We start from the raw sequence: 26,714 nt of genomic DNA, 5'->3' as shown, positions 1-26,714 counted from the left end.
TGTGGTCCTAGATTATGAGTCAAAAAGAGAGACATAAAAGTTCCAAGGGTTGTTTGATCATTGAATTTTTAAAATATAAAGTACATGTTATAGATTAGGAGTGTTAGAATAATTTGAATTTGGAAAATTGTATTAAGCTGTCAGGGTAGTTCTAACTTTCAAATTATTCTTAGTTTAATGTTACTAAAATGTTCAATGTTCCATCTTTGAGAATGAATAGAACTTATTGTTAGAATATTTTCTGAGATCGCGAAAATTCGTACGTTAATCACCTTTACCGACTTCGGTGAATCATTTAAATATAGTTCTCAAAATAACCATTCTTAAACGAAGAGGTCGCTTCAAGACTATTGATATTTTACGAGGTCGGTATTTCAGATCATTTGACATCAGCTCCCGTAAGATAAAATGTCTATTCTACTCATCTTTGTTGCCTGCAACGTCTATTTAATATCCCATTTGCGTTCTGTACCTTGAATGCGATATAACTACATCTTTGCGCCATCTATGAAGTCATAATTCAATTTAAATATGTAAATTCTGTCGTGTTTAAAGATAGAATTAAACACTTTGTTTATTTAAATAAATATAACAAAGTTATGTAAAAATTGCTTTTAATTCAATGTTTAAAATACGTATTGATAAGAATATATATTTGGTTTCCGACGATGATTTGTTTCCGCGGGATGCTTGCATGATGTTCGTCTAATTTTCGAATTCTCCACCAGATGTCAGGCATACCTTTTCTACCATCCGCAAATATGTTCCGTCATTACCAATGGTACTTTTACCGCCGTTCAACTGTTTGTAAGTATCAGCCAATCGTCATAAGAATTTTAAGCACGTGAGCTACATAATTATGTATTTATTTGTTACTTTAAAGTAGATTTATTTGTGTCACTTTCTCAACATTGATCGAGTTCAGTATAAATTTTAAAAAACATTATTTGAAACAATTATTTCTTAAACGTTTTTTGGTCCAACAAACGATTGAGGAAAGAGAAAGAAACATTCGTGTGGAATTCATGTAATAGAAAAAAACAAAGTGTGAATTTGGTCTCGTTGAACATCATATGTGTCAATCACATACATTTGTTCACATTTATTGACTCGTCTCGTCCGACCAAGTATAGTTTCTTTGTTACTGTCAAAATGTTCTCGATCTTCTCATATCAAAAGAACGTTTTGCTCGAGTAAGGTATGGAACGAAAGAAAAAATCATTGTACCGTTTTGTTGGTAATCATTGTTTTGAAATTTATTGCTTTCTATTTGACAATCTAGTATGAACATTTCTTTGTCACATTACAACGAATAATTTCATTTGAGTTTCGAATACTTACACGTACTATTAACTATCTTCGTGTTAGAAAAATATATTATTTACAAAAATAAATTGTACTAACGTTCGTAGCTTGTATCAAAAAAATGTTTACAAATATTGCAGAATAGTAGAATATTTATGTTTCGTACAAAACTTTATTAAAAGCTCATATGTGTTTGGTTGTGTAAAGCAACCAACTACAAAATTCTATTGCATTAAGTTTATCGGCAAACTATAGAAAGATCTTTGAAATTTGGACGGATGTTTCCTTAGACCATTATCAGTCTTCTCTTATAATATAAGTCTTAAACTTTCGAAACATCAAACTAATTGTACATTAATGACACTAAGTATGGTACTAGTAGAAGTATAATGTAGATAGTATTAAATATCTTAAAATAAATAATAATAACCAGATTAAACATGGCAAACATCAAAGTTCTTGCTTGACGTAAATTATTTTAAATAATGTTGTTTATCTGGTTAACTTTTGTAGAAATATACAAAATAATAATGCGATAAATCTGTCTCTAAAAACACTGTATCTTACTTTGGTGCCAATCAATGTACTGTATGTCTTATAAGTAGAGTTTTACAAGCACTTATGGCCATAGAAGCTCTATATTTGGAGATTGTAGTTCTTCAAATACTTTGTACATTGACAAAACAACTAACCAACAGTATATCTGTGGAGATAAATAAATATATACGTATATCGTAAGGTATGATACAAATACCTAATAGACTGGATAAAACGATAAATGGATTATTATATACTCACATTATACGACATCCAAAACCAAATACACATTGCTGCAAACGTTGCTTCGAGCTGGAAGAAAATATTGCATTATCGCTTTGCAAATTTTATACAAAGAATATTTATAGAATGTGACTTACGTAGATATAGTAACCTCCTACGAGCCAAAGTCCAAAAACCAATTGGAATAAACATGCAACAAACCATAATATTAGCCAAGGAAGTAACCATCCTCGTATTCCTTCTCTTATTCCATGTACCATTAACAGTGCCGATATGGTTAGGAAAATAAAGTAGAATATAAAAAAGCCTCCAACAACTTGCATAGCTGAAAAGTTGTACGTATAATGCATGAATGAAATAATATATATCATTACTATTATTCACTATAACTTACATCCCCTGACATCGGCTTCGAATAAAGGATTATACAATTGGGTCGAATCTCCTCCATTTAATTGATAACAGATCAGTGTAACATGTATTATACTGATTGCCTGAAACAAAATATGCACATATTAAAAATTAATCAAAATGGATGAAAAATAAATACCGACGAAATAAAGTATTGTTTATTAAAATTTTAATTAAACGTGCAGAGCAAACAATACTATATAAAAAAAATTACATTGATTTGGAAATACATACAATTGTGTAAAAGGCAATGGCTTTGGATCCTGTCTTGACATTATTCGCCCAAACAAATGGTGACCAACAAGACTTTAAAAAAGCCATTTTTTTTCTAAAACAAAAATTTACATAGAACGACTTTTGCCGCGTTCATTAGCCACTAGAGAATGCGAATGATTCAACTGATAAACTCCACCCACTTGTTATTATAATATAGTATATTAAATACTTGGGCGTCGACGCGCAACAGGTCTACCAACTACGAATACCACGAGCCAAAATACCAACGAAAAAGATGAAACAGAAACGTGGAATTGTTAATTTGTGTACCAGCATAATTTCTGGATTCTAAGTTGCATTATGTTCATTTGTGTATGTCTTAGACCGTACAGTTCCGAAACGATTAGAAACTGATAATGGTAAATAATCCAATTATGAAAACTTGTCCAGAAAGATGTATAAAAATGAAAGTTTGTCTAGGGACTAGCAGCTGGTGAAGGTATAATTGAACCAAACACTTTGCACAATCGGGTTAGAGAAACTCGATATTGTATCAGAATGTTTACGTACAGTTAACGTATACGTGGTAGTTCGATGATTCAATTCGTTATTCGCTCCATGTAATGTGTTACAGGATATGATCTTAAATCTTCGTTCACAGTCTACTTACAATTCTCAAAGGAATACAATTTTTCGAGCTAATTTCCTTGTGTGGTATTCCAGGGCCGCGGTCACCAAGATTCGAGCCTTTCAACCGTTTAGAAAATATTTCACTGCTAACAAGCAGTGCCATACACGCGTCAGTAAGTATACTGTTAATGGCGTCCCGTCAGCGTTCAGTTCCCCACCACTTTGTAAGCGGGTCACGATGCCGGCTGTTTCGATTTACAGATGCGCTCATCTCAACTTCCCGAATTTATCTTGCTGGAAGACATTTTTTACCATTAGAAGCACAAATCTCCATGTTGGTGAAAAGAACACGATATATATATTAAACGTATAAGTTTAAACGTGGTCTATTGAATTCGATCGTTGAAGATTAGAAAGATTTCATAGCGTAGTTATGGTAGAATTGTAGTACAATGTAACAAATTTTTTCGCAGGTATAGTTCCAAGATTTAGAAATCTCATACCGGTCATGGTATCTCGTACGAAGGAAAATGGTAACGTATCGATACCAATTTTTGTGCAATCAACGAAGAAGCATTCAGTTTTATTCACAGATGTCAAGAATCGTAAATTGTATACGCAAAGGCAAATGGCTTTTACGCATTGTTAGCATATTTGACTAATTTTGCGGGGAAACGAGAATAAACGGTATTCAGGAAATATTATATTCCCCTTTAATCGCATCCATGTAACGATCACATGATTTAATAAAGGACATACAGTTTGAAGAAAAAGACAACCTGTCGGATGGATGTCGCGCGATGCGTTTCTACAAAGTATTAATAACACCTTGCGTGTTTCGCAACCATTGGTGGTGGATAATGACGGAACAACATGGAGGTTTAATAAAACGCACCTTGACAACGCAAAGTTAAAAGTATTGCAGTTAACATATGCGTATTACCAAGAGCCGAGCATTGTCGGTGATTAACCCGTAGAAAATGTAGTTCAATGGTTTCGAATTACCTGCTTGCGGTTTCCGCGGCGAGCAGCCATTTTGGTGCCGCAAAAGAAAATAAACCGCCTGAAACCAGATAAGATCTGCGACTGATAATGCAGTAATAAAAGAAAACAGACCCCTGTTGGGTGTACTGAATGTTAAGTCGCGTAAACTTATCTAAATATAACGATAGAGATCCTCTATCAAATTGCACACAAGCTGACACTGTCAATAATAGAACTCGCGAAAACAATGAACTTACACGGCCGATAAGAATATTGACAGAAGAATTCCCTACCCGTCCGAGCATTAAAATTGTTCTAATCTTCTGTCAAGAATGCACCGAATGTCCATCGAGACACGAAAACTATTCCAAACAATCTAATTGGGAACAACAACGCATTCGTTGTTTCAAATGTTACGTGAATTCTTGAACCGAACATTAATAATGGAATGTCGGATGGCTCGCAATTCAATGGCACGCTGTATAACTTACGCGAGGGTTTTAAATTCCTATAGTCATCGAACACAATAGCCTACTATGTAATAGACGAGGTATTCTCCGAGCCAACGAAATCATATGGTATCGACTCGTCGTTATAATACGTTCGTAGTTTTCGATGTGGGTGTATTTGGACTGGGTGATGTAGCCTTGCGATCATTGTAACGTAATAATTTGAATAAAAATCCTACGTAAATGTATTGTGGTTTTTATCGTCCACCCAGTGAATTGGAAGTGAAGATTTAACGCTGCCGCGAAGAATCTAATAATAATACACCGTTCGCAGAGATGGAAAAACTACAAAGGTGGTTTCCTACGGAAAGTAGTACATCTGTAGACAAACTGGCCGGAAGAATAACGTGGGAGTAGCGATATCTTCGATCCGAGTGAGTGCAACTAGGGGAATTCGTACCATACATCGCACACGGTCTACGGCTACCGCTCGTTATTGTAGACGTATCTAATATCAAAGGGATCGCGGATATTACATCCGTTGCTACTCTCTCGAGGGAAGAAGAGCGCTACGTTGCCACAGAGGTTACAGCAAGAAGGCACGGATACTTTGTGTAGTAGCGCGCCAATCTTAGAGCAACAGATGCGTTTCGTAGTCTCGCGATGCCGGCTAGTCCAAAAGCTATAAATATATAAGCATGAATGCGTGGAACTCCTCTCAATGCCTCGGACCATCAAAATTCTCCGTCTCGCTCCCCCTGCGCTCTATTCGTCTCTATCATTTTCTAAGATAGTTCGCCACCATGTTGGCGATTCTAGAGGGCGACTGTAAAGTGTGATCCACACTTGGAGGATGTGTACCGTCGAAACGAAAGAAAAGTGTACGCGGGTGTTCGCGATCTGTCGATTCGCGCAGAATTGTACACGGAAATAAGAAGATTTCATCGTACGAAGCTGGAACAATGTTGATCGTGTTCTTGTTTCCTTCGTTAGTGTGCAAAGTGAACGAAACTGGACCGTTCTGCGCGGAGTGTACGTTAATTTGTGTATTTGTTAACGGGTGTCTTCGAATCACCTATAACGAGTCTAGAATAGGTGTTGTTTCGTGCGAGTGTTTTTTGTTTTCTGTTAAAGAAAATTACGAAGAAGAGGTCTTTGGATTTGTTATTTCGTTCGTTCTCGTTGCACCGAGAGCGCGCGAAAAAGGAGTGTAACGTCTGCGTCGCAGTTTATAATGCTGCGATTCGTTTCACGTCTACTAAGTGTGAATTAGCCTTAAACTGGCTCTCAATTTAGGTGTCGGTTGAAAGCATCGCGTACAACGTTGCCGCCGTTTCCATTCTTGAAGGCATATCTCGGCCTCGTGAATGGTAAGTCTCGTGGCGTTGCCGTTACGTAGTTAGTAAGGGCAACACCGATAGATTTTCAATGAACAGCTGGCACGTGACTTTGCCTATGCTTACGCAGAATAGATGAACCGAGCTGTAATAAGTTAATGTATTATCTCATTGCAACCGGAGGAAGTTTAAGAACCTCGGTGCACCGTAATTTGCATAACCGAGTAAGTTTACGTTCAACTGAATTTCGAAAACTTCTCCAACGGTACGAAATCGCGGAGATCGAGCAAAGTTTAAATAATTCGTGGAGCACGAACGAGCAAAGGAAGTTGTACTCGCTGGTAAGTAGAAAAACGGGAACTTGAAAAGGAAAACAAAAATTTTATCACTGTTCTAAATTGTTCGAGCGTGGAGTATCTAAAATTACCGAAGGAAGTTTTCTCACGTACATTTATAAAGAAGATACCAGCTTGGTACGAACTCGGAGCGAACCTTCGACGGTTACAGCGAGCATTGAAATACAAGTTTCCAGTGAAAAGGGATTTACGAAAAAGAAATCACGACGCCGAGAGAAAATAATACAGCACGATGTTACGTAGTTTAATAGGAAAGAAGCGATTACCGAATGTCATTAAGAAACGTCTCGAAGGAAGTAAGAATTACGTTGCACGATATCGTTGCCTGGTTTCACGATCCGGTACCGTGCGAAAATCGCATCGATTGAAAAATCCCTCGCCTCGTCTCGCTTCGCGCTCGATTTACCCGAGGAATATTCGAAATTGTCCCATAAAATGTTTACTCGGTGCTAATTACGACGACATCGCGGATTCACTGAAACTTGTTAAATGCGTATCGTCCGCGGCGAACCCGACCCATCGCAAGAAACGCTTTTACATAGAATGTTCACGTCGCCGGCGATAAATTTTAAGATGCGCCGAATAAATCACTGAAGTGTAATTAAACTTGTCCGTTGGCATTTCGCTTTTCAAGCGAGTTAACGCAGCGCGCGTTACGGGAAGGGAATCGGTTCGCAAAAAGTTGTTGGAACAACTTCACATTTCACGTCGAAAGTGCACGCAGGGAGAAGGAGGGGTAGTGGAGAAAAACTATGCGATACCGCACAGCTGACTCGAAATCGAACACACGCGATGGCGTTAATTTTGGGATCGAGGATCGAAAAATTCCGCGATGAATCCCGACGTTGTAAAACGTTCCACGTATCGAGCCACGCTTTCCCAATTTAAATAGGAACACTAATCCGGGAAATAGTTTCGTAAATAAAAGAACGTGCATGCGTATCGGCTGACCGTGGTCGCTGGTGCACCTCGGATGTCCGAGTTATCCGAAACGCGATATAGTCGACTTCTTTTGTGCCGACGACTTCGCGTTAGTTCGCGCCGCTGTTCGTTCCATCTCCTTTTATACACGACACGGTGCAAATTCACGTCGGTACGTAAATCGAACGGTATAATTACACCTCCGTCGAGAGTGGTGTCTGAAAATTCGAGACGAGTTCCACGCGAAAAACATCCGTTACACCGTACCAACGAGATTCGAATCGCACGTAATTTTCCCGCCGAGAGGAGGAGTATCGCCGAACCAAGGGCAACGACGAATCGTGAAAAAGGATATCTCGAGCGTGTACCGCGTTAAATGGAAGGCTACCGAACTATATACCGGCGTGGCCGTGCGAATAATCATCGAAAAGCGGTTGTATTTCTGTGCAAGGAAAACGGAGCGGTCGCGGTGGTGCGTGAACGCCGCTCGTCGTAAATAAATTGTTATCGGTTCGCGACGTGGCCCGGACGGATTTTTGGAAAGGGAAACGCGGCGCAAACAAGCACGCGATAAATTTCGAGACACCGTCGAGCAAAGAATTCTCCCAGTTCCACGCACACGTCCAGCGGACCGGAGTTAAGAGAAAGGCGATATAGAGGTCCCCTCTAGTGAGATTGGGCCCCGTTCGGGTCTCTCTCGCACACTCTCTCGCGACGTCGAAGGTTCCCTTCGCACCGGTTCGTGCCGTCGGGTCCGGCTCGGCTCGTGCACATACGCCATGGTCTCTCGTGTCGAATCGGGCCAGCTTCGTGGTGCCCAGCTGGATCCGGACGCCCATTTGTCGGTCTTGAACTCTCCTCGTCGTCGGCGTACGCTCGCGCGACCGAACCGAACACCGGATCTCCGTTTCTCGATCGGGTCCGTCGTCTCACTGTGGAAACGTGGAGCGTGTCTCTCGGTGATCTGATGTAACCCCCTTCTCTCTCTGCCGTGAAACCGCATCGACCGAGTGTGTATCGCTTCGATTACACCAGAACGGTTGAGCGTCGCCGAGCGGTCCCAACGTCTGGATCCGTAGAGCGCACTTGCTCGTCGCCGATGCTGCCTGCTGCATTTTCTCGCGCGCGCGCGCGTGCCCACGATCCGTACGACGATCGAATCCGCTGCTGAGGCCCCTGGTGTACTCCTGGAACCACGATCGCTTCCTCGAAACTGTAACACGGGATCGAATCGATCTCGATCTTCGACACGGGAACATCGAGGCGGTTTCTTTTTCTTCCTGGCCCGTTCGGGGGCCCCCCACCCGGACCACGGAGCCGAGAAATAACGCGGGCCCATGACGATCGTCCCTCCTCGAGAAACAGGATTTACGGCCACCCGTGGATCCTCCACCGGTGGATTTTCGGCAGGATACGCCGAGTGAAAATATCATCGTTGACACCGTAACCTCGAAGCTACCGTTTATTCCTTGGTTCGTACATGTGTGTCCGGTTTCTACGCTAGTACGATGTGCGATCGATGTTCGGTACACGGTGCTCGTGGTTCGTACGTACGAGTGTTCGCTCGTTAACGCGGGCACAGAAATTGAGAGGTTAAGTGATCCTCGTCGGCTGGACTGGTATCCGTGATTTCGGAACGTTCGATTTTTCCTTCTCCGTTCGAAAAGTTTGCGACGAGGGCAAACCTGGATCGATGAGACACCACGGTCCGCGCGCGACTAATTAATCAATTAATCGCTGAGAGGAGCGAGAACCAGACGAGCGATTTTCTTTGCCGGGACTGGTTCAAGTGGCACGTATTAGCATCTTTAACGCGCCCACTGTTACGGAATACAATTCCCTGCGGAACGCCGGGGAGATTAATGTTTCCATCGCGACCGGGGGCACCCGGAGTTCGCGGAGCAAATCGTAACCGTCCACTGTGTCGTTTCTCGTGAACTGATAAAGCGATATACGTTCCGCTCGTACGCACGATTCAGATAAAAGTACCGCGGAGCACTCGAAAAAGAAAAATATTTATATTCGTTCGTGGCGAGGCGTCGGTTCGCCTCTTGTCTCGCGCGCTATCCACGCACCGTGTACGAGAGATTCCTACGGTTCGATCTTCCTGGGGTACGAAATTCGTGCCCCCTGGGAAAAAGTTTTCGAGTGAAAGTGCAACCGTGTCGTCGCCGTGTCGCCGCATTCCGTGCGTTCGGTTCCATGTGCATTCGTGATTAATTAAGAGCGGCGAAAAGTGATCACGCACGGTCCAAGGATCCCGAAGGATACCGATCACGGTGATACGTGACTCTTGGAGCGCAAAGAAAAGAAAAAAGAAAAAAGAAACAAAGGAAACCCGATTCGTGATTTACTCTAATCTAGTCGCATGGACTTTATGATTACCTCGCGGCAGAAGTAGCCCAAAGCGAGGACAGGTTTTTCGTACGCAAGATTGGTTTACCGTTCGCGATCTTACGAATCGTACACGCCGTGAATTCAATATTATGATAATATTATCTCGATACGATAAGGCCGTCCCGGTGAGCGAAATCGGAAATCCAAGCCGCTCGATCCCACTGGACAAAGATTTTCGATAAACGGTCGACTTGGAGCGAGATCGGGGTGCCTGGGCGCGTGTTTCTTTCGTGACGTGTTAATTTGAAAATCGTTCCGGAGGAGACGGTCGTATCGAAATGAAAAAAAGGAACGGAGTGACCGAAGTGGAGCGCACTAGATTCGTCGAACATTTATTATCGTTATCCGTGCAGCGTTGCTGTCTCGAGTAATGTGCGCGATTGAACGACATCGAGTCGACGATCGTCTGGAAACGACACAGCTCGAGGTGGCGAGCTCGATAATAAGAAAAATTTCGGTTACAAAGTGCAACGCGTCCACGTCGCGTTTCGCAACGACTCCCGTCCCGTTGAAAAGTCATCGGTGATACCGTCTCGTGCATGAAACACAATCGATTTTACCAAGTCCTTGTTATGGATATCTCCGCGTCCGTTGAACGGGAATATTTCCTCGAGTGGAATTACGCGGATGGCATCGAGGGAAGCATTTTCGAACCCTTGCAGGAGTAAGTAGTGGTTGTACTTAAATCTTATCGCGAGTTATTAAACACGAGTATTGTGTTTCGATATTTATAAAACGATCGTTGCACGGTTTGTACATTCGCGTATAAATCGACGAAAACGTTACACGAGAACATTCTTTAGATTATATTAGTTAAAACTTACTGAAATAAATACAACTTTCTGAACTTGGCGATAAGATACTTTGAATGTTAGACGAAACAAGAAATTCGAGCGAAACTTTCGATATTCAGTCTCGATCGTTTTAAGTTTTATTCAAAGAATGTGCGAAAGACTTCGGTTGAAGTAAACGTTGATCGAGAGAGTTACCGGCACACGAGAAAAATAAATTAGAATCGTTTCTAGATGGATTCGATTAAAACATTCTAAATGCAATTAAGGTGCTAAGTATCGTCGTTTCAAAATGTATTTGCATTTGCCAGTGCGCGATACGTATCTTCCTGCAGCTGGATAGAGGTGCTCGGAAAGGTTATTGACATACGAGCAACAATTTAGACATTTCCACATTCACATCATTAGAGAATTCTAGACACTTTCACTGGAATAGCTCTACCTTTCATACCTCTTTTAAAGTGCAACACAGTCGTGATCCGTATCTTCTTGGATTAAGCCGTTGTTCGGAACAATCATTGACGTGCAAGTAACAATTCAGTTGCTTTCACATCTATCCGACCGAAGTGTTTAAATATTTATAGCAAAGAAGCTGTGTTTTTCGCACATTTGAGATTCGAAAATAAGTAATCCTTTAAAATCTTTCTTTCGATACGTAACACAGTCGTGGTAATACTTTGAGTCTTCTGCTTAGTTCGTAGCTCTCGAAATTGGGTAATACGCGAGACTTCTTTGCTGAGAAAATTACTGGACATATTATTTCAAACTATCGTATATTTATCTTTAGTCGAGCTTCAAAGATCTTGTCAATTGCAAAAATTACAACTGAAAGAAAAGATTTGATTTTCTTGTCAAATTCTCTAGCTACTTCTGGCTCTTTGAACACAAACTCGTATAATTCTACATATTTAAAAAATATGAAACATTGTCTAAAATATACTTGTTAATTTCTCGAAAATATTTTTCTTCGCGGACAATCCATTTGAGTGCAGTACAACATATCTTTTAATTTATCCTTTTACGTTACAAGGTGACAGAAATTTCCAAAGCGAAATTACAGAAAAACAAACAGATACTAGATTCGTAATCGGTAAGGAAAAAAGTACACGATCGGTGTGAATATTCCCTGTAACAAAAATCGTGTTTACCGGTCTAATTAGGGTTCAGTGTGGTCCACCTGTCGAAGACTCCCACTGAAATTGTAACAGAATCACGAATCCGTATCCTCCTGGAGAACGAGTGCGGCTTCGATAACCGTATGAGAAAGTACAATGGAGCATGTTGGGCCGCTATTTATGAATATAATGTTCGATCGTCCTGCGCAGCTCCGAGCCGTTGTTCGAGCGGAAAAGATCTCGATTTTTTATCGATCGGTGAAAGTCGAAGTTCGCCGGTAATCTCTGCAATGCCGGAAGCCCTCAGTGCTTCTCGTTGGTCGGTCGCGGGGAGGAAAGAAATTGGTATTGTGTTAACACTAGGTTTACGGGACGCGTCATTTTGACGCATTTCTATCGATAAGGAAAATTAGAAATACAGTTTACATATTTCTTTTGTCACTTGTACCGACTTTTATCCATTTAACGAGACAAATATGTATCGAAATTCATTTTCTTCGAAGCTTTCTAATTTTATAATTCTCTATAAGGTGTACCTATTTCTTCTCGAAATTTGACGCAGGAAATATTTGTAAATCTAGTGTTAATTACAATTCGATGCGATTTCGTTCAAAGTACAGTATCACGAATGGTTTCAGAAGTAAGTGAATTTAAAGAAAAGTTTTCTAGCAGAGTTAACACTAGGTTTACAGGACGCGTCATTTTAAAGCATTTCTATCAATGAGGAAAATTACAAATACCATTTACATTTTTTTTCTGTCACTTGTACCGACAATTATCCATTTATCAAGACAAATGTGTATCGAAATTCATTTTCTTCGAAGCTTTCTAATTTTATAATTCTCTATAATACATTCTATAATTTCTCGTTCAAATTTTAGAATGTATCATTTTTATTCGATGTTTCGTTCTCCAAGTATATACCTAAACCTAGTGTCCGTAAACCTAGTGTTAAGAATGCACATAGCCGTGTGCAGTATGCACAGGTCTCTCTAGCGTGGCCCATTACGCTGCACCGAAACGACGAACCGTAACGGGTGTCGATATTTTTTGATTCCCGTTTTGTAGAAGGTCTCGCCACCGAGGAGGGGGAGGGGATATAAATCGCGTGAAAATCGAGGACGAATCTTGATCCCCGCGATGATAAAGAAACGCGTGGAACGGGGGACGAGAAAGTGGCCGTGCACACGAATCGCTTCGGTGCATGCGGGATTTTTGTAACCAGTCTTTGGTGGTAAGACTGTGTTTTTCGTGTTTAATGGAAATCGAGGGAAAGCATCGTGTTTTTCTAACAGAACCGCGGAGTAATTATTTCAATCCCGGTGAAATACTGGAACAAATAACACGTACGTAAAAGCAACAATGCTCGACTTCGTTCGCGAAAAGAAAATATCCGTTTAGAAATAAAAAGAAGTACACGGAGAAGCCGAGGATACGTTGTCGGACGTATATTACTCGAATAACGAACATTTTTGCGTATTTGTAGCAAGAAGATTGAAATTATCAAGTATTTGATATATCTAGATAAATTTTAGAATGCATCATTTTTATTCGATGTTTCTTTCTCCGAGTGTATACATTTGAATCTGATAACGCGAAGTTTATTAAGGAAAATTGAATATTTTATTCGACGTGGAAGAAACATTAATCAAATAGGAAAGTTTATCGCGCAAGTCTTTAGTTCCATGTCGTTAAAGAGATTCTTTTTGTACACCGATGTGTATACGATTCGTGTGAAACCGGTAACGTTTATTTCATTCTATTTAATATTTTTGTTTCAACCGTTGCTAGAAATTCTCTCGTAAAAGTATTTTCATACCGAATGTTCTTCCTTTTGCAATTTAATTTATTGGAAATCGTTCGCGGCGAATGATCGATGCCTCGTACAATAAGGTAAACAAGATCGAATTCCTCGGTGCGCGTGCATACGTAATTCTTTACTGTTGGTTCAATAAATGGCACAAGTCGTATTTTTCGTAGCGTCATTGTGTTCACTGCTACGCCATTAGTCGAGGAATTCCGCATGGCGGACGAAGCGATCAGTTTTGGCAGCTGTATTAAGACAGGTGTGAAAATATTCAAATAAGATTTTCCTTATCGGTGTTGTCCAACCGAGACCGATTATCGGCCATGTCGAAATAAATTTTGGCGCTCTTGGAACAAATCGTACGTAGATACGTGGCTGAGCGAGGATACCACCGATCTTCTTTATTTCTAGATGGAGAAACTTTCCTCGCAGTAATGGAAATTGTAACATAAATTTGCTTCCGCGGTAGATTATTTCACACCGATCATTAGCACGGTATCCTGTTCAATCGTGCGTGAAGAATCAATTTATCGAAGACCTGCGTCACTCGCGTTATCACTTCTTTTTCAAAGGCAACACTCGATGATCTACGAATTGCGAGTACGTGGCTGGCCTCGCGGAGGTTTCATTTATTTACTTTACGATAACTCCGCGTTTTATCCCATAGCCGAGATGTTCTTACAGATATTTTAACTTACGATTTTACAAATGTTCCTAACGGGTCTAATCTAATGCCCGTGAAACGATTCCACTAAAATGTTACCGGAGATCTCCGTGGTCGTAAACTGTACGAATCGTATTCGCATTTAGAGTATGTCCATTCAACTTCTCAAAAGAGCATTAAATATCTCCCGCTGGAACCTGTTCCGTTGTTCGTGAACACCGTAATCCAATTACGAAAGAAAAACTCCTCGAACAAAGTACTTAATTATTTCACCCCGGTATCAAGTAAACGTATGCACATAGCATTAAACGTTCGCTAATCGATCCAATTCTTTTGCCAGCGAATGGACGAAACATCTCTGACCGTAACAATTTAATTGTCTAATAACGTTGGTTGTAATCGTAACGAGTTACGGCTTGTTTGTGTTCAACGTTTTCGACGAACGTTGTGGTCGTCTTCGAAATGAATAAAAATGGATAGTATAAATTACACAGTGGGAAACTAGCGAACAAAGGAACACGCGTTTAGATAAATCAATGTATGAAATAAAAGATGGGTGAAAAATGAAATAACAGATACGATCGAGTTACCAGAGTACGATACATCACGCACAAACTAATAAATTCCAATTAGTAAGAGAAGAAGGAAAACTACGCACAAAATATTACAGAGCTTGCGAAACGTGTTACGACATTTAATTTATAACAAAATTCATCGGTATTAGTATTCCATACCCTTTCTTCCATTCTCGCGTATAAAAGGTTGCAAGACGCATCACCGGAGAGAACAAAACTTGAATAGAACTCGGTAAAGATACTTTACAAGAATTTCAACCATTTAACACAGTTCTTCGATTCGCTCTCCTTCGCGAACAAAAATGAATCGATTAAAATCCAACGACGTATCTCGACGTATACGTTCTCCACGTCGAGCCTAAAATATTCCAAAACAACCCCTCTCGTCTCGTATATTTCTCACTTCAGTTCGGATAGATTAATTTCCATTCGTTTCAACGTGAATCGATTCTCCTTTCTCTCTCTCTCTCTCTCTGGAACAATTGAATCATCCTCCATCGAAATCGGCCTAGCGAACGATCTCCCGACTCGACGTAGGCTCCACTCCGTAGGGAAGAGTTAAAAAAGTCGGTCCGTGAGACGGTAAACATTAAAGACCCACGGTATTCGTTCAGTCTCCCCTCCTCGAAGCCACAAAGAGGGATGTTCCTGGTCGCGGCATCCACTGGCTTTCCAAAAGACACGACGTATAAATACCACCTCGTTTCGGGTCCTCTCTCCCCGCTGTCCCGTTCTCCCTCTCTCTTCTCTCTGGTAGCACGGAGTCTATTTAGATAATCTTCCGCTTAGCGGGAGCGGCACTCGGTGCGGCAAGGGAGCCTCTTCTTCGCGAAGGCTTTCACCAAGGTGGCATCATATTCCTGATCCGCGAACCGACCGCGTTTCTTCGATCCTTCGCTCGTCTCTCGCCCGGTGCCAGTGCTCGATCGAACATTTTGGCGAACGCCACGCCACGCCCGTGTCGGTCGTATCGTTTGCGTTTCTGTGACTCGTTGGTCGGTACGACGACGTGACCTTGAGCCAGAGGCCTACCGAGGACATCGCCGGTACCGGTGGCTCGGTGCGACATCAAGATCTACGACAACCGCAGGGATCGTCGTCGCCGCGCGGGGAATACTCGTTCGCTCGAATATCGTCCCCACGGCATGCGGCTCTCTCGATTAATCGGTAAGCGAACCGTGGCTCTTTTCAACGATCCGTAGCCGACACGAAGACTCGGCTCGATGGTGCTACGACGATGGATTCTTGTGCTCCTAGACGAGACGGCTATGCAACGGAGTGGCTCGTTGCCCGGTTATGTCGCACGAGGATTCACGCGGACAATCCGCGCGCGATTTAACGCTAATACGTGAACTTATTCATGGGGTACGCGTCTTTGAAGTTGAAAGGGGAAAGGGGAAATTAATTTTGGAGTATTCTTGGTTGTTTGTTTTAACGATTCTCCAGGAATATTGTAGGCAGAGAGGTCTTTGATCATCGGGTAATTTTGAAGAGAAGTCCGAAAGAAGGTAAATTGACCCCTTTGGTAGTTCTGGTGTTGGTACGTTGAACATTAGGATTGTCCCTGGGTACCGGTGCTTCGATGTTACAACGATTCTTTTAAACTCTCGCTAGACACGAACTCTGATGTTTGTAAATTTTTTAATGGAATTACTCTCGTTGGCTATGGTACAAAGTAATAAGGACACGGATTAATTATCGAATAGATATTTCAATGTTTTGCGCGATGGTTCGTCGAAATATCAGGGACGTTCCAACGATTCTCTAGAGCGATTACAAGACACGAACTCTGATACTTGTAAACTTTTAAATGGCGTCACTGTCGTTGGTAATACTGTAAAATAACAAGTACACATTCTGGCGATTCTCTGAAGCGCTCACAAGACGCGAACTCTGATTGTAAACTTTTAAATAGCATTACTCTCGTTGGTAATAGTAGAAAGCAACTGGTACATCGATAAATTGTCGAATATTTCAAATTTTTACACCAAGGTTCGAATAAATAACGGTGTTGTCCGTAAGTATGGAAAACTGAGGTGACGTTTAACGCGTTAAAAAAAAAAGAAGAAGACAAGTCGAGTTTTTCTTCCAGAAAATCCAAGGTTCGGGGTACACGGCCACTCGGCTCAACTATAACCGTATTATTCCTGTTCGCGCTGATATCATCGATGATGACACGGTTGGAAATAATGCAATAGGCAGTAAATATATTTATTCGTGAGTCGTTGCATTATCGTTGACGAGTTACGGAAGGTTATCGTAGATTACGAAATCCGATAAAAGTATACGTACGGGCGATCGATGTGTTTATTTTCGTTAAATCGCGTCGTGTGTTTTTCATCGTTGTTATCGCGGTGTCGGTTCCCTCGGTGTTCGTAACGTCTTGCATTTCTATGCAAATCCGCGTTTAAAAAATTGCCCGGAGGAAATAACGAGGCCAACGTCGAAAGTTTATTACCGACGCGTCGTTATCGACGAATCGTATTATTCTGGTCGCCGGGACTGTGTTTTCGCTACGACTACGAATTAATGCAGTGATTATCGAATTTAGTTAGCAGATACTATCGGAATTTTTCATAGGAACAAAGGAACGGGATAACTAGATAGCGAGCGTCGAGGATAATTTACGTTCACGGATAAGTTCAGTTTACCGACGATAAATAATCTACCGTTTCTCGATATCGGCATGGAACGAGTGGCTCTGAGAACGCCGATAACAATCGATGGGTAAAGCCGAGGCACGCGAGACTTTCGTCCCGTTTCTGTTCATTGTTTATCATTGAGTACAATTGCCCGGCTACGTGTGCAGTCGCACAATCGCGCAGATGTTCCCGACAATTAAAAGTGATTGACGCGAATCTGCCCGATTCGAGAATCGTCGCGACAAATTAGGGCCGTATAAAGCGAGCTAGGGGCGAACGGCGGCTGTGTTGGTGTTAAAAGGTTACAACATTCCCTCTATCTTTAGAACCGTTTCCCCGAAAAGAGAGCTCCGCGAGTACGGAAGGGTTCGCATTTTTAGATGGAGGAACGCGAAGGTGGCGTTGCACGATCAATTCGATGGAAATCTGAATCACCGTGAGAGACGATTCTTGCAACAAATTAACGTTAGAATTGAATGGTAGCTTTCTATTCACGGAATTATAGATACGTGGAAATCGTGCAAGGTCGAAACGATCGAGTTTCACCGGTTCACCGATGGATTTTATTTCGTATTTCACGACAGTCGATTATTCGATTATTATCGACCGGTATACGTTTTGATGTACGTTCATCGGTGTAACGTTACAACCATGCGGTTTTGGTTCGGTTCGGAAATGGAATATATTTAGAACAGAGATAAAGAAACGTAGTACGATAATAGTCGATTGTAAACAATGCGCGTGAAGATTGCGTTTCGATAAATGGAGAACGTGTGCGAGAATTATATTAACTTTGTAGGTTTTTCATTTATAGAAATGTACATTTTACACGTAGTGTTTATAATTTATTATTATCGTATTAGTAGGATATTTGTATTTTTATACGAAGAATCGTATTGTATCAAAGGATCGAAATCACGCGGTCGAAACGTTGAACCAGTAAACGTAATAACGTTATGTGCGTTTCTGCTCTAATTGATCAAAAATATAAACAACATTTCTCTCTACTATTCTCTATTGATATCGTAGAGCAAAATATCTACGATTATTGTTTCCATTTAAATTATTCTTACCTTGTTCGTCGTCGAGAGCATTACTCCCTTTTCGTTTCGAATTTATATATATATTATAATAAACGGATTGTATATTCGGGTCGTAATATATTAACAGAACGATGCACCGAACTGATTTGACCGTCCAAGGCCATTTCTTCCACCGAGAATCGCGTCAGATACGATTCCTACTTTCGCGCCATTTCAGTTTCCCTCTCTGAGAAACAGAGAGCGTGTACACTGGCATCGGAAAAACCTGTCCAAGCTACCATAAATGTGTAGGCGTGCTTCGACTTCCGATTGGTAGAATGCTGTTGGATCGGTGATGACCCTGGCGCATTTGTAGATGCATGGATAAGTTTTTTTGAAGCCAACGTACTCGCAGGTTTGTGCCAAGAAATGAGAAGCGATATGGTGAAGGTAGCCAAACAATGTAGCGAAGATAACCCCTGAAGTGACCTTGAGCAATCAATTTATTTAAATCCGATTGTAATATGTTCGATACTTGCTACGATTTCTCGACTATCGATTGTAGTTTTCATCTCGGAAATTTATATTACACGTTAACAATATATTAATCAATATATTTAACGAGTCAAAATTGAAAATTTTAATACGATGAAAATATTGATGCACGTGTTCAGTAATATTTTAATCGAAGCGAACGAATTAAAGTTGAAAATTTTGATACGATGAAAATATTGATGCTCGTGTTACGTAATATTTTAATCAAAATGTTTAACTAGTCAAAATTGAAAATTTCAATACGATGAAAATATTACTGCTCGTGTTAAGTAATATTTTAATGGAAGCGAACGAGTTAAAGTTGAAAATCTTAATACGATGAAAATATTAATGTTTGCGTTAATGAACAAATTTATTGAACTCTGGTCGGTTCAGGTATTATTGTTATAGAACGTTTTCGACTCCGTCTGTTGAGTCATCCCCGGTATAATCATAGTTTGTTAAACATCTAAAGTAAAATATTTAAAGAGTGTTAATGGAAACAGGAGAGTACTCACAAATGATTTGAAAAACAAATAGATGTTGGAAACTTGCACGAATGTGTATAATTTTTCCAATCTTACTTCGGTTCCTGTACCAAAAATAATTTCAGTAAACAATTTATGTAAGTTCCTTTCAACATCTACTCGCTTTCTATCTCATTTACGAGTACTCTTCTCCTTTCATCGACCCGATCGCTAACGTTACATCGTGATTTTCAACATTACATTCCATACAACTAACAATGTTTATTTATACCATTGTACGATTCAAAATCAAATTGTTCTATAATAAAACACCCAAAACGATCAACGTTTCATAACGATCTTAACAAAGCTATTGTTCAATCTCACAGTCTTTCCTTATAAATAAATTTATTGTAATTAATATCGTACTCGAGCTACGATGTTTTATTACAGATTTATTGTAATCTTCAAATATTGTCAGTTCGTTGTCTGCAATAACCCAGACCTAACCCAAAGCAATTTTTTTTCACATTTATCGTAGATCAATCTCACAGTCTTTCCTTACAAATAAATTTATTCTAATTAATATCGTATTCGAGCTACGTTGTTTTACTACAGATTATTACAATCTTCAAATATTGTCAGTTCGTTGTCTGCAATAACCCAGACCTAACCCAGAGCAATTTTTTTTCACATTTATCGTAGATCAATCTCACAATCTTTCCTTACAAATAAATTTATTGTAATTAATATCATACTCGAGCTACGATATTTAGTTACAGATTATTACAATCTTCAAATATTGTCAGTTCGTTGTCTACAATAACCCAGAGCAAATTTTTTTCACATTTATCGTAGATCAATCTCACAATCTTTCCTTACAAATAAATTTATTCTAATTAATATCATACTCGAGCTACGATATTTAGTTACAGATTATTACAATCTTCAAATATTGTCAATTCGTTGTCTACAACAATCCATACCTAACCCAAAGCAATTTCTTTTCACATTTATCGTAGATCAATCTCACAATCTTTCCTTACAAATAAATATATTCTAATTAATATCGTACTCGAGCTACGATGTTTTATTACAGATTATTACAATCTTCAAATATTGTCAGTTCGTTGTCTGCAATAACCCAGACCTAACCCAAAGCAATTTCTTTTCACATTTATCGTAGATCAATCTCACAGTCTTTCCTTACAAATAAATTTATTCTAATTAATATCGTACTCGAGCTACGATGTTTTATTACAGATTATTACAATCTTCAAATATTGTCAATTCGTTATCTACAACAATCCATACCTAATCCAAAGCAATTTGTTTTCACATTTATCGTAGATCAATCTCACAGTCTTTCTTTACAAATAAATATATTCTAATTAATATCGTATTTGAGCTACGATACTTTATTACAGATTATTACAATCTTCAAATATTGTCAGTTCAATGACAATGGTTCAATGTTGCAGTTGTCTGCAACAATCCACACCCAACCCAGAACAATTTTTCTCCACATATATCGTCCCAAACGCGAAACTCTGCAGTCGAGTCCCGAGCGAAAAGAAATCGTTGAAAGAGTCGCGGGACGCATCTCGGCGTGTCGCGGCAGCTTATCGTTTCGCAAATAAACCGAACGACGTCTTCTGCCACATTGCGATGACAAAGCATCGCGCATGTTTATCGGTTGTTTGCACCGAGGCGCGTTGCGTCTCCCGTGCAAATAACGTCGCCGGAACGGAATGCGGTTGCCACTTTTTCTTCGGCGCTTTCCTTATTCGTATCGCGCCTCGATGTGCCAAGAAACGACGCTTCTCCAAAAGATCGGGTTTTAAAATTAGACAACGAGAACGTCTTCATCCCAACGCGATCATCTTTGTCGTCAAATCCGACGAAGCGCGGATTCGCGTTTTCCCGCGCAGCTTGAATTTCGTCGCGTGAATTATTGCCAATATCCAGCACGGTGTTCTTTCTCCCCGTGTTTCGTTCCGCGTACGCGTTTTCCGCCGGTTGTACGCGGAATTCTGACGTACGTGGACTTTTACCGGTTGCTCTTTGTGACTCGTGAGAAAATATCGGCTACCCTTTTCATCGATATTTACGTTGCGCGCATTGTCCCTCGAATTCTTCGTATACTATTCGCGTGCCAGAGACCACTGTACAGGACGCGAGACTTCTCCGATCGTTGTTGAATCATCCAAATCCGGCGTTGCGATTCCCAACGAAAATCATAGCAGGCAGGGTGCCAATAAACGAGTGTGTATACCAGCGTTCCACCTGCGTATAAGAAGCTCTAGTCATTTACCGCGTACGTTTCTCACCGATCGCTTTATAAGACCTATTTCGGGAAAAGCTTGCCACGGTACACTCCTTTAGTGTATTTGTGTATCGAGTGTAAGGTAAATATAATCAATCCACTCGAGATGTTTTTTTGGTTTGTATTTTAATTTCGTTTCGATAGGTGATAACAATAACATTTACCGCGTACGTTTCTCACCGATCGCTTTATAAGACCTATTTCGGGAAAAGCTTGCCACGGTACACTTCTTTAGTGTATTTGTGTATCGAGTGTAAGGTAAATATAATCAATCCACTCGAGATGTTTTTTTGGTTTGTATTTTAATTTCGTTTCGATAGGTGATAACAATCGTCGGGAATATTATTGTCTATGAGAGTGTGTTTCATTGTAACATTTCATTGTATTCATTTTGAAGGAACGTGAAACTTTGCCGAAATTGTTGGTAAATAGTTCATAATATCATAATATCACATTTTTATTCAATCGTTTCGAATATTCTCGCGAAATATTAAATTTAGTTTCACGAACTCGTAAAATCAAATAACAGAAGAAAAGTCTGAAGTCTATTTACGATGTTTTCCTGTTTATTGAAATTCAATTTCAGTAATTGGATCTCCAGGTGGAAACCTGAAACTCGTTCTAATTTGGTCGTTAAGATTATACGGTTTATTATTTTATATTTACCAAATGGATCTGTTATACGGAAATCGTGCTTACATTTCTTTGCACTTTACTTTCGTGAAGTCGACGGACCGAATAAAACAGAAGTTTCGAACCAATTTACGATGTCTTCCTGTTTTTATATTGAAATTCGATTTTAAACTTCCGCCAATTCCATCTCGAATTTATCGATCGTTTTCCACTTATAAAATTTGTTTTCAGAAGATTTCGTTCATATTTGTTTACGGAGACGGGATAGCGGGCAGAACAGTAGTTCTCGAATAATTTAAGTGCATCTGTACGCGAGGATTGCTGAAAAAATGGAATTTTTATTATTCGCGTATATTAATTTTCCATTCTACTTCGAACATAGCGATATATAGGTTTTATATTTAAATTTCAGCGTAGGTGCGTCAGAACCAATGTCAAACCAAAAATACACATATCCCGAAAACTATTTGAGGTAGAGAGCTGAAATTTTCTACAATCTTTTAGATATCTATAACATTGGATAAAAGTACTTTTATTACATCTCGAGCTTTCGAGTATAATATTATCGACGACTAAGAATACAATATAGAAATCATATTCGATTAAAGTCTATTTTGAGCGTGTTTTATACAAGGAGCGTACAGAAAAAATTCCGTGCACCTTTAATTAAAATGCTTTTCGAGAATAGAAAGCTGCATCTGAAATTCAAATCTCCCGAAAGATAATCTAAAAAGAAAATAAAATCGTTGACCAATAGACATAGTTTTAAACCAAATTAATCTGAATATTCCAACATTGAAATCGTGCCGTTTCATCAGAGATAATAATATCAATGTCAAAACGAAAGTACGTCGACTTGCAATAATATCCAATTCGTCGTGAATTGTTCACCTGGTCGAGGCGTCAAGGTGCTCTCGAAGCAGTGAACCGAATGTGTTCGGTAAATTTTTTAATTCCCATCGCTTTGGAACCGGCCAGTTCGTTCGTGTGACGTAAAATATTTGCTTAGGTGCTCGTGTCGAACAGTACCCGCGTAATTCCAAGCGTTTTTATTTCACCGTTTAAATTGCGGTAATCGTGTTTCCGTAATGTTCATTTCGATGCGCGTAGGCAGATCTGGTTTTCGCGGTGAACAAGAAGGAAAGTCACCCCGGGCCGCGTACAAGATATTCGAAATTCCGCGCCGCGGCGTCGCGTTCTGAATTTAATTAATTCGCCTCTGTCGCCCGATTCCGATGGCACGTGCCGACATAAACCAAGATGAAAACTCCGAAACCGACGTGTGCTCGCGCGCGCTCGCTCGCGCGTCGCGGAATTCGAGAATATCGCGGGTGTCGCTTCGTGGAACGAAAAGAAAGCGAAAGAAAACACCCTCGAGTGTATCCTGCCGCGCACCAGGCGTCGTTCGCTTCGTCGTCTTTTTATTCGCGCCGCGACCCTGGCACAAGTTCAATTCGTTCCGGCCTATCGGGCTCGGGACTCTGAAAGAGACACCGCTTTCCGTGGGCCAATCGACCATTTTCTCGAGAGGAATGTATCGGCGTGTGCGAGTTTATAACGAGCCTCTCATAGCGAAATCTCCATCTCCATTCGCGTGCCACCTCGGCCACTCCGAGAATCGACGAATAACTGTCTCCTCTCGTTTTATTGCAGAGTACTATTATTATCGAACATCTCTCGCGGGTAATGTGCACCGCTTGTCGTATTCGGAAGTGTAGTAATTTAAAAAATATTGGGTTGTTTTTCGTTTGTTTATGTATTCTCCAAAATGGAGAATATATAATTAAATAAAATGTTTGTACATTCTAAAAAAAAATTGTGTTCCATTTTCACAGAAAAAAATTAAATGACTTTTCGAACAATCTAATAGCCTTAGCAAGTATGGTTTATTCGGTATAAATATAATAAAGAAACAAATTTAATTTTCATCTAAGATTTTTTAAGTATTTGTTTAGAGAAGAGAAACTTAGTAGTGTTTAAGAAACGAACGACTAATGAGAGAAAGGTACAGAAATGTAGAGTATGTATAGTTGTATTAATAATAATGAGTATCGATAGTGATTGCATACCGGTGAACGTAGTACCATTTAAAGGTTAAAAATCTATCGATCTTTCATCACTGACATCATTATTTGCATTGATCTTTACAGCCGGGTCGATCAAATTTTTAAACACTTGGACTAAACAGTGAAGAATAATATTTGCAAATTCCTGGTAATAAATTGAGCAATAAATTTGTCCGAATTGCGAGAACAGTAGTTAGAATTCCGAGAGCGTTGCCTTGAAACGCCAGTTGTAAGAGTAAACGGATCGAACTTCAATTTCTGGGAACGGATCAAATCACAGATGTTTGAGGAGTACTTTGTATGCAGTGTCAGTCATTCCTGATGTAATGTTCAAGCGATCTATCTCACCCGGGAGGGCGTGATATTCGTTTTCGTCGTTTAACGATATTTAATTTCCGGAACGGGGTATGCGAGATGTAGATAGCGAAAACGATTTGTGACGAGCACAGTGGTAATTAACGTTGTTCCAAAAATGTTATCACGATTTCAAAAGTGGCGATCTCAATGGAAAAGATAAGCCAAGTGGTGGATCAAGATCTCGAAGATTCGAATTATCATTAAGAGTCAAGGATATTGATATATCTACGTTAATTGAACGTAATCCACGATACACGATACCATATATTCGACGAATATTAAACATTCTGCAAAATCAATTTCTTAATATTTATAATGTCAACATCTGCCTACACTATGGAACGCGATACAATGTTTTACAATGTTTCAGCATGCCTCTTCGAAGAAATCAACTTCAAGTGTAAAGTATTAGCCAGTCAAGGTCATTGGACGATTATCCCCACCACATTTGACTACCTTATTGTATCTTTGCTCCGCCCCTTTTCTTCCGAGAGACAGAAATTAGAGTCGAATGGAAATGAATTGATCGTTCAAGGTCACCGAGAGTTCCTTTCTTTCGTCTATTCTCTGTCTTTGAAACAATGAGAGAAGTGACGCGCACGGCATTATAATACATAGGTCTAGCGTCTGACGAGATTCGCAACTAGAAAAGTGGCCTTGAACGAGTTTGACCCGACTGTAGAGTGGCCTAAAGGCGATATTGACGCTCGGCGTGATTTACAATCAGGAAAGTAGACTCGAGTAGCTGATATTTTTTTTTTTTTTTGCCACAATCGTGGTTACCGTATTTAAGAAACTTGTGTATTTGTAATAGGTTGTTCGATAAGTTTTGTCGTTCCATGAAACTTATTGAGCAATCTAGTACCATACTGTTCAATAAGTTTTACGAACGACGAAACTTATTGAGCAATCTAGTACCATACTGTTCAATAAGTTTTATCAAACGAAACTTATTGAACAACCTAGTTCAATTTAAACGACAAAATCCTTTAGACAACAGAAGTACCTTCGAGTTTTGACGCGTCAGCTCAGTATACGAATACATACCGAATACCATAAGTCTGCTTCGTGACATTAGGAAGGATTTGGGTAATTCTCGTGGAATGTTACCACGATGCATCGAAATATTGCCTGCTAATCCGAACCTGTTTCGTGGTGCTGTACATAAATTTTACACGCGACCAGTTCGAAAGTGATTTGCATACGCGAAAAAGAACGCTATTTTTACGTACGAGTAATGGAACGAAATGATTTTTATCGTCGCATAAATCTAAACCCTACATCGAACGCTATGTAACGCCCAGTCTATACAACAGAATTTAAGTATCGAAGCAATCTAGTCTTCGCTGTCGTCGTAGCGATAAAATGTAATTTAGCATTGAAAAATAATATCGCGCCATTTTATACGACGAAGTTGATTTTTTCTCCCCGATGGATAAGAATTCACGGAGAGCGGAAGATTTATAATCTCCATTATTATTTCGAGATCGATGATGGACTCTTCGTGTTAATGCCTCTTTACTGCGAAGATGCACGAACCACTTTAACTTCCGATATAGTTAGCCTTCAGCATTCGGAAATAGAAAAGACATACACTGGTATTTATAAACTCTCAATATTTGCAACTATAAAGCTACCGTCGCGATGATGTTTAGATGGAAATTAGATTTTTGGAAGTCTCCGTGAACAAGGAACTAAAATATTTCCATTTTAATACGCTCGTAATAAGTAAAATATCGATAATATAGTTTTCATATAATTTGACGATTCAATTTTCGAATTTGTAATTATAAGATATTGGTAACGTTAAGAAGTTAAAGATTTTGAAGCATCAAAGTTTCGTTTCTTATTGTAGCAATTCCTTTGCTTCTTGTACAAAAGTTGTACACGATTAGTAGTAATAATCATCATAAACGATCGATGTATTAT

At 39.9% G+C, this 26,714-nt stretch overlaps 4 protein-coding genes across 19 annotated transcripts in view; 2 read left to right on the top strand and 2 right to left on the bottom strand.

Moving 5' to 3' along the window:
- The first annotated feature begins 785 nt into the window (after nt 1-785).
- On the top strand, nt 786-4,195 carry LOC143152299 (uncharacterized). Of its 4 annotated transcripts, none has more exons than XR_012993546.1 (3): nt 786-807; nt 3,436-3,515; nt 3,604-3,957. XR_012993546.1 is itself a non-coding variant. In XM_076322266.1 (3 exons), the coding sequence occupies exons 1-2, from the start codon at nt 3,350-3,352 to the stop codon at nt 3,989-3,991; spliced, it is 507 nt and encodes a 168-aa protein (XP_076178381.1). In that variant the 5' UTR covers nt 3,156-3,349; the 3' UTR covers nt 3,992-4,029; nt 4,104-4,195. The 4 variants fall into 4 exon arrangements, 3 of the variants coding, with proteins under 3 accessions (XP_076178381.1, XP_076178382.1, XP_076178383.1); XM_076322266.1 differs by lacking the exon at nt 786-807 and adding an exon at nt 4,104-4,195 and having other exon boundaries at nt 3,156-3,680; nt 3,816-4,029; XM_076322267.1 differs by lacking the exon at nt 786-807 and having other exon boundaries at nt 3,156-3,515; nt 3,604-3,676; nt 3,816-3,966.
- Nucleotides 1,242-3,585, bottom strand: Pasi1 (septate junction component pasiflora 1). 3 transcript variants are annotated; one of them, XM_076322264.1, is made up of 6 exons: nt 3,283-3,585; nt 2,731-2,824; nt 2,480-2,579; nt 2,223-2,410; nt 2,104-2,154; nt 1,242-2,008 (listed from the first exon to the last, which is right to left on the bottom strand). In XM_076322264.1, the coding sequence occupies exons 2-6, from the start codon at nt 2,815-2,817 to the stop codon at nt 1,925-1,927; spliced, it is 510 nt and encodes a 169-aa protein (XP_076178379.1). In that variant the 5' UTR covers nt 2,818-2,824; nt 3,283-3,585; the 3' UTR covers nt 1,242-1,924. The 3 variants fall into 3 exon arrangements, with proteins under 3 accessions (XP_076178379.1, XP_076178378.1, XP_076178380.1); XM_076322263.1 differs by having other exon boundaries at nt 3,383-3,584; XM_076322265.1 differs by lacking the exon at nt 3,283-3,585 and adding an exon at nt 2,913-2,967.
- On the bottom strand, nt 3,615-9,292 carry LOC143152297 (uncharacterized). The gene is made up of 2 exons (XM_076322262.1): nt 8,166-9,292; nt 3,615-3,636 (listed from the first exon to the last, which is right to left on the bottom strand). Exons 1-2 carry the CDS (start codon nt 8,726-8,728, stop codon nt 3,615-3,617), a joined length of 585 nt encoding a protein of 194 aa, XP_076178377.1. The 5' UTR covers nt 8,729-9,292.
- LOC143152295 (rho guanine nucleotide exchange factor 17) overlaps nt 8,449-26,714 on the top strand; it is a 97,757-nt gene continuing 79,491 nt past the window's right edge. For 10 of the 11 annotated variants that reach the window (XM_076322258.1, XM_076322257.1, XM_076322256.1 and 7 more), the window contains exon 1: nt 15,554-15,905. The gene's annotated coding sequence lies outside the window, so the exon portion shown is untranslated. Of the gene's footprint in view, nt 10,451-15,553; nt 15,906-26,714 lie in introns of those variants that run through there. The other variant, XM_076322251.1, reaches the window with a different exon arrangement.

The sequence above is a fragment of the Ptiloglossa arizonensis genome, chromosome 10 (assembly GCF_051014685.1).
Source record: "Ptiloglossa arizonensis isolate GNS036 chromosome 10, iyPtiAriz1_principal, whole genome shotgun sequence".
NCBI classification, from domain to species: domain Eukaryota; kingdom Metazoa; phylum Arthropoda; class Insecta; order Hymenoptera; family Colletidae; genus Ptiloglossa; species Ptiloglossa arizonensis.
This window is presented reverse-complemented; position numbering and strand designations above follow the sequence as displayed.